This window comes from Glycine soja, chromosome 18 (genome assembly GCF_004193775.1).
Source record: "Glycine soja cultivar W05 chromosome 18, ASM419377v2, whole genome shotgun sequence".
Lineage (NCBI taxonomy): Eukaryota > Viridiplantae > Streptophyta > Magnoliopsida > Fabales > Fabaceae > Glycine > Glycine soja.
Window position 1 is genome coordinate 34,709,846 of NC_041019.1, and position 8,278 is coordinate 34,718,123.

The 8,278-nt window shown below is 29.1% G+C and overlaps 1 protein-coding gene across 1 annotated transcript; it reads right to left on the reverse strand.

Moving 5' to 3' along the window:
- Nucleotides 1-2,793: 2,793 nt before the first annotated feature.
- LOC114396116 (protein ALP1-like) lies at nt 2,794-3,959 on the reverse strand. The gene is made up of 2 exons (XM_028358012.1): nt 3,700-3,959; nt 2,794-3,609 (listed from the first exon to the last, which is right to left on the reverse strand). The coding sequence occupies exons 1-2, from the start codon at nt 3,907-3,909 to the stop codon at nt 2,911-2,913; spliced, it is 909 nt and encodes a 302-aa protein (XP_028213813.1). The 5' UTR covers nt 3,910-3,959; the 3' UTR covers nt 2,794-2,910.
- Nucleotides 3,960-8,278: the final 4,319 nt, after the last annotated feature.

Sequence of the window (8,278 nt, forward strand, 5' to 3'; positions counted from 1 at the left end):
CATGCACAAAGTGTGACTATATAATGTGGCAATGGAGTGTAGCAAGCAAATGCTCACCTCCCCCTCTAAAATTTAATTGGATTGGACTTCTTCCAATTCAATTAAATTTATTTCCAACCATACACGTCAAACATTCACTTAATGCATGTGAAATTACAAAACTACCCCTAATACAAAAAACTAGTCTAGGTGCCCTAAAACACAAGGGCTGAAAAATCCTACATTTCTTAGGTACCTTACTTATATTATGGAGTCCTAAATACAAGGCCCAAAAATAATGAAACCTTAATCTAATATGTACAAAGATAAGCGAGCTCATACTTAGCCCATGAGCCCGAAATCTACCCTCAGGCTCATGAGAACCCTAGGGCCTTCTCTTGCATCTCTAGCCCAATCTTCTTGGAGTCTTCTATCCAATGCCCTTGCGGGATAGGATTGCATTAATATTTATAAATGTTTTCAGAGATTCACCCATAAGTTTTTTAGAGTTCTTACAATGCTTCTGTTAGTTTAGCGGGTTTTGATATTGTTATTTTTCAACCAATAGTAATAAAACTACATTATTATCTCATTATTTTGATTTTTAATGATAATTTTATTATATATTTCATTTTATTCCATGTATAAATAAAAATTTTAAATATTTTTTTAAAAACTGAACTTTTTAATCTTACATAACCCAAAAATCTCTGTTCTCACCAAACATGTCCACATTCCAGTTCAAACCATAACCCTTAGCAGCAAACATACACAAATTTCGGGTTCCAGTTCGGGTTGGATCATCGAGTAAGGAATACGAACTGCTGGTAGTCATCGGACAAGTGGTTGCTGAAGTAGAAGAAGGTGACGGCGATAAAGAAGAAAAAAAAGGTCTTGAATGTGAGGAGTGTCCGGAGAAAATTGCCAGTCATTGAAATTTTTTTTATTCAATTCATGGATCTAAGAATGAAAGGTGTGAGTCAAAATGTTTCCTTTAGATGTAGTGCTTCACTAATTATCACTTCTTATACGAACAATAAATACAATGATGGTAAGTGATCTGCGTGTGCCGGAGTTAATTACAAACTTTTATTTGTTTGAGAACAACAACATATTAAAAGGTATTTCTCATAAAAATTGATTATTTGACGCAATTTAAATGTCTAGACCTTAGAAAGATATACGAAGACAAACGAATTTTTAAAAAAATATTTTAATTATACATGGATTAAATTGAAATATATATATATATATATATATATATATATATATATATATATATAATAAAATTATCATTAAATATCAAAATAATGAAATAATAATATAACTTATATAATTATCATTTATTGAAAAACCAACAGTATTAAAATCCCTGGAGTTAATGGAGACATAATAGAAGCTCTCTAAATTTTTACTACAATTTAATCTTTAAAAACATGATATTTTAATAAAATTATAATCATTGATAAAGACTAATATATAAATATTCAACAATTTGTTAGGTTTGGATGATGATTCCTTTCATCCACATTTGATTTTAGTTTATAATAATAAATATAAATTATTGATATTTTAATGAATTTTTGACAGTGACAGAATCAATATATTAAAAGACTTAACAATAATCAGTATCGTCTACCATTTAAGAGAATATATTTTGTTTTATCTAACATCCAACACACTAAAACTAGAGTCCACCCTTATGAAAATCAGTTTATACAATATCTTTTAGTTAATTTGTGCGTTCAGTGTCAAAGAAATTCAAAAACACTGAGAATGACAAAAAAAAAAGGGAGGTCCACACACTAACTATTCAAGTCTCTCTTTTAAGCGTCTTCCTTAACTATTTGAATTGCAACTTAGTGCCATGCATATTTTGATTCTCAATCTTTCAAAGCACAATGCGTTGAATTGCAACTTAGTGTCATGTCAATTTATAGACATTGACTTGCGTTGAATGTTTTTTGTTTTTCAACTTGAAAATTCTTCATGTGTTGGACTTGCTTTTTTTCTTTTTTCCTTCCATGTACGATATATGTATAACCATATTTGTCTTTTGTTTTTGTCACTCTATTATTTATCTTTTTATTGATAAATATTAATGATTAATTTTTTTAACAGAAGATTAAATTAATAAATATTATTTGTTAGAATGTTAATTTTTTTTATTAGAAGAGAGAATCAAATCCTTTCCTCCTTCTCTTCTCCTTTATAATCATTCAATCCATATTATATCCCAACTCTTTATTTAGATAAATAATTAGGAAGAAGCCAGAGAAACAACATATACAGCAGTGGAATAATTTCACATAAAATCAAAACATATAAAATGCTTTTACAAACAATTAATTTAAATAATAAATATAATATAGAAAATTTTTAGTAATATATATATATATATATATATATATATATATATATATATATATAACTGAAAGTAAAACTGCCACACTTGTGAACATTAGCTTCCAACGTGTAGAAGAAAAAACAACCGTAGCAAACCAAAAGATCTTCAACGTGCAAAACAACTTTTAACGTATAGAAAATAAAGACTTTTGTGAGAATATTTTGACAAAAACAATCTTGAAGATTTTAAAAGATTATGTGGGATTGTATTGATTTTGTGGGATTTTAAAAGATTTTTTTTAAAAGACTTTTTACAATCAGGATTCTTAACCCAAGATTTTAATGGATTTCTAACACAGATTTTTAAGATTTCAAAGTACTTTATGGATTTTTAAGATTTTGAAAGATTAATACATTTTAAACAAAAAAAATAACGGAAGTTACAAAAGTGAATGAAAAAGATGATAAATAAATTATAATGTTTGAATAAAGAAAATAAAAACGATAGAAATTTTAAACCTTTTAATAACAAAGTCATTATTGCCTAAAAAAATAATAACAAAGTGATTCTCACTTCATGTTCGCCTAATTATTAGCATTTCTCCACATATCTGAACCTATATTAGTCCTCCATATATTAGCATCTTCTCGTTCCTGCTCTTGTGTTTGAACAATGGGTTCATGATCATTGTCTTCGTAATTTGGTAACACTGAAGATGAAGATGAAGACTCGTCAGTAGGTTCCACTGGAAATTCATCAGAACGACATTCTTTGCGAAGAAAATTATGAAGTGATGCACATGCCAACACAAGCTCTGCTTGTGTTTTAAATAGAAATGGAGGTGCTGACTTAAAAATTGTGAACCGCGATTTAAAAATACCAAATATCCTCTCAATCACATTCCTTAAGGATGCATGCCGAAGATTAAATAATTCCTTTTCATTTTCAGGGTCATTACCGTGACCTGCAAAATCTTGTAGATGATATCGTACACCTCGATATGGGGCTAAAAATTTGCGTCGATTAGGAAATCCACAATCCACCAGATAATACTTACCTTGGGGCACTTTAAGTCCATTCTTCCTTGCCAAAGCATCACTTAACACCTTGGAATCATGTGCTGAACCCTCCCACCCGCTAAGAACGTACATGAATTCCAAATCAAAGTTACAAGCAGCTAATACATTTTGTGATATATTTCCATGACGATCACGATAACTGCTTACATCTCGTCCTTTTACTGATGCGGGAATATGTGTACCATCAATAGCTCCAATGCAATCCTAAAGTGTGTGTATCAATAATCATAAATATTATTATAATAATCACAATTATAATTATAATTTTGTTATAATTAGATAATGATCACATACCTTAAAATAAGGATAAAACCTTGTGCTTTCCCTTATTTTTGCAGGCACAGTTGAGCCTGGTCTAACCATTAAATCAGGTGCTAATGAGTTCAGAGCTTTCAAAATCTTGTGAAAATTTTCACTTGTAGCAAATTGTGATCGGCCAAATGTATTGCGGATTACACAATATCGAGTGTTCTGGCCGACAATCTGTAGGAATGATGCAAGCATTTCTTCAACACAAATAAATCTTGTATCCTCCAAATGTGTTTTTTCTCTTATAATCGTGCACAACTTTCGAAATACATCAGGATACATCCTATATACTTGTCAAAAGATTGCAGGATCATCGTTTAATGCTTTGTGTATATAGTCATATCCCCGACTAGTAATTTGTCGTCGAGTTAATGGACGTTCAATATGTTCACCACGCATCATATTCAAAAACTGATTTAATATATCTATTAAAGCATAAATTGTCATCACATATGTGTATGTGGCTTCATAAAATTCTTCATTTGTTTCCTCGTCATCTATATCTTCATCATTTGTATCTTCATTATATATATCTCCATCCATTTCTTCGTTCTTTATGTCATGGTCATGGTTATAAGTCAATATCAAAGTTAATACAAATTCATATATAAAATAAATATAACTAAAGTTTAACCACAACAATTTCACAAAATATATAACCTAAATACTTCAACCATAATAGTTCGACCAAAAAACAAACCAAATATTTCAACCAAAATACAACCATAATAGTTCGACCAAAAAACAAACCAAATACTTCAACCAAAATAGAGACCCAAAAGATATAGTTCAACAAACTCACGATGTTTAAAATAATATGTTAATAATAGATGATCAAAATATTAATTATTCCCTAACTTAAAGTTTATCCAAGATGAGCGTTCTTCCGGTGACATCTTCAAGAAAAAATCCTTTTTTGCTTTAGTATTTAACAATTCAGCTGTCTTGAAACGCGTTATGTCATCCAAATTTGGAATTTCTTTTATAACATCCCAAATAATACCCTCGAGCTCTCTATCTCTATCTCTATATTTTTCTCTTTTCTCCATCATGTTGGATATTTTTTCAAAATTCACAGTAATAGTCCCAATGCCAACAGAAAGATTTTCCAGAACGTTGCCTTGATTGTTGATCCCAACAGCGCTTGAACTCCCTCCATACTCGAATCTCCTTCGCTTGTGACAGTTTTGTTTTTCTATGGGAACCTCTGAATCTAAAGGGGGGTGGGATGGTGGACTTGGTTGGTTTGGTGATGGAGGCTGATATGCTGGTTCATAGTTATTTGGTGTTATGAATGTATCACTATTAGGATCATATGAAAATTCTTCTATCCCAACAGTTCTATTTTCTGGCTCAAAAGTTGTTGCATCAGTATCATCTGGATCGACTGATATAGAATTATTCCCGCTAGAAACTCCACCCCCAACAACGATCTTCAAATACTCATAATCAACCATACTTTTTCCTCGAAGTTTGCTGTGACTTGGGTGGGACTAAAAAAAATCATTGTTAATATACTACAAATATTATAATTTACTAAATTTATAACTATTAATATATTTAAAAGATTATGAACTTAGCTCACCTTTAAGTAATCTTTTCATACATCCTCATGAGCAGTGAAAGTTTTTCCAATTGGGTCCCATCCAAAGCCAGAGTTGTTGCGCATAAGGGTTGACATCATGTTATACTGGTTTCGAAACCACTTCATCCGACTCAAATAATGACTATAAGTTTTAGGGAATTTAGTTTTTGCATTGAGTTGAGGAAGCATTATTCGTTCTACATTTTGTTTGCTAAGTGACTCATTGGCATCACACAATCCCCTATTCATAGCATCCACCAAGAGGTGCAACAACTCATTGGTATCCTCCATAGTCCAAGATACATAATTATCTTTGTCTCTACTCTTTCCTTTGTTATTTTCTTGTGAATCCCCCATTTGATCGCTAATATATATATATAAGAAAATAGTTATTGTTTCCTAATTGTCAAAAGTATAGTGACTATATCCCGAATAATATACAATTCAATAGAAAAACCAATAAAAAACTACCTAATAATAAAATAAGGGTCATGCTAACATGCGCACTTAGGGCACATGTTAAGGATACTTCCAATAGTAACTATGTCTTAAAAACAACAATTTTTGACTTTCAAAAAAGTAAATTGCACAACTTTCAATACAAAATTTCTATACATAATACACTAACAAGTGTCTTAAGGGCACATGTTAGCATTTTCCATAAAAATAATACTCATATATCATAAAATCATTTAAAAAAAATTATTAACAAAATAACAATAATAATAACACAATAACAATTAAAAAATTATTAACACAATAATAATAATAATAACACGCTGTCAAAAAAATAATAATAACACATTAATAATTAACATTTTAATAATAACACAAGAAAATAATAATAATAATAATGGACGTTGTAAAAAAACAAGTTGAAGAAACAGAAAAAAAAAAGAGTTTTTTATTTTGATTTGCATATACAGTACTAAAAAAAAAAGCAATATGAAATCTTGATGCATATCAATTGCCATTCTTTTGATGCATATTCATTGCCTGGACGTTGAAAACAATATGAATACGATATCTTGAAGCATATACAGCACCCTCTTCTTTTGATTTGCGTAATATACATATAGTATGAACAATATTGACTATCGATTGCCATTAAAAAAATAGGTAAAATTGATTGAAAAGTTGTAAGAGAATGAACCTGGTAATGGTTTGTGTCTTGTTCGGCAGGAGAAGAGAAAAAGTCTTTGGAAGATTATGAAAAGTCTCAAGGGTTTGGGTGAGATTGTTGGAGGAGTATTTTTTGTGTATTTCTAACTAAAAAGTCTCTCAAAATCCATTCCACAAAAGAATCCATCAAAATCTATTTACTTTTGAATACCAAAAGACATTTTAAAAGTGGTAAGAAATCTCAATTGAATACCAACAGATTTTGTTGCCCTGAAAAAAAAATCTTTATTGTCTTAATTGAATACCACAAGATTTGTTTATATTTTATAAAAGTCTTGATTGAATACCACAAGACTTTTTAATCATAAAAAAGTCTTTTAAAATCCTTTGAAATCTTAATCTAAATCAAATAGCATTCCTAAAAAATAGGAATTAAGAAGATAGTGGAAGTATAGTTAAAGGATTTTATCTTCAAAAGGATACAAGTATCTGAAGTTTTCGTGAAACCACCGCCTGAAGTTCTGGATTGGTTTCTTTGGTGATCTAACTCTTGTAGCTTTGGCTTTAATTATGTCTCTATTAGTTGTTGTAGCTTAAGATTCTTGTGTCTTTTTACTATTCCTTACTTTACAAAAAAAAAACTTAAGGACAACTTTATTAAGCGTAAAACAAAAGCAAAAGTAATATCCAAATATGATTATATCTTTATTATAAATACTAGTTGAATAGAGAATTCATACCACTATCTTTATTTTTTAAAATAAACAGAAAAAAGGAAAAAATTGTTAAAGAAAGTAGTGATAACAGTTAAAAAATAACAGCAGTTACATTCTGAAAGTTTATAAAGGAAATAAACAGTTATGCTCAAGAGAAAGTTAATATAGTATTACTATTTTTTCCAGCTCATTGTTTATAGGTTAAAAGCTTAATTTGCAATGTTGGTATAAAAAATAAAGTTTAGTTGTCACATTAAAGAATTGATGCTAAAATAAAATACATTAAAAACAGATTAACAATCAGCATTAAAATTAATTTATCATCTGATTATTATATTAAAATATATTAGTTGTCAGTATTAAAAATCTCAATGATGTATATTATGAGACAAAAGAAAATTAAAAAATCTCAATCAGATTTTGAAAATAGATTAATCTTAATAATGATGAATTAAAAACCTCAATCTTTTATTTTTTAAAACAAATCAATCAGACTATACGATGACAAAATCTTTCATAAAAAAAAGATGAAAAAGATGCTCATTAATTTTATGATTGCTATATGATAATGATATCATTCTGATATATCAAATTATATGAAAAGTAACAATTTTTTAGATTCAAACTAAATCAATTAATATATTCGTACGAAAATTAATCCGATATAATTTTAATAAGAAATAAAATATATATCCGTAAAATTTAATTATTATTATATTTTCCTCTTAATAAATCCGTAAAAAAAACTAAAAGAGAAAATAGCCAGCACCAAAAAACGTGTTATATTAAAATTGTTACTTTTGATATGTATATTACGTTTAAATATATTAATGCCAACACACACACAAAAAAAATAGTGCAATTATGAAAAAATAGGTATATTACGTTTAAATCAATTAGTGAACCTAAGTCACTATCCTTTCTTGAAGGAGAATGAAATGTGGGGAAATGGTAATGGGCAAAGCATCAATGCGTGGAGGGATAAATGAAGGAGAATGAAATGTGGGGAAATGGTAATGGGCAAAGCATCAATGCGTGGAGGGATAAATGGTTGGATGAGTCTATTAAGTTAATTGATTATGTTGAGCATATTCCCCTTAGTTACAGCAAGCTTCAGTTGCAAATTTAGTGAATGATAGCG

Coding starts and splice junctions, on each gene's coding strand:
- LOC114396116 (XM_028358012.1), bottom strand. CDS start 3,909: ATGCTTGCATCATTCCTACAGATTGTCGGCCAGAACACTCGATATTGT. Junction 3,610..3,699: donor GGTTTTATCCTTATTTTAAG/GTATGTGATCAT, acceptor CACACACTTTAG/GATTGCATTGGAGCTATTGA.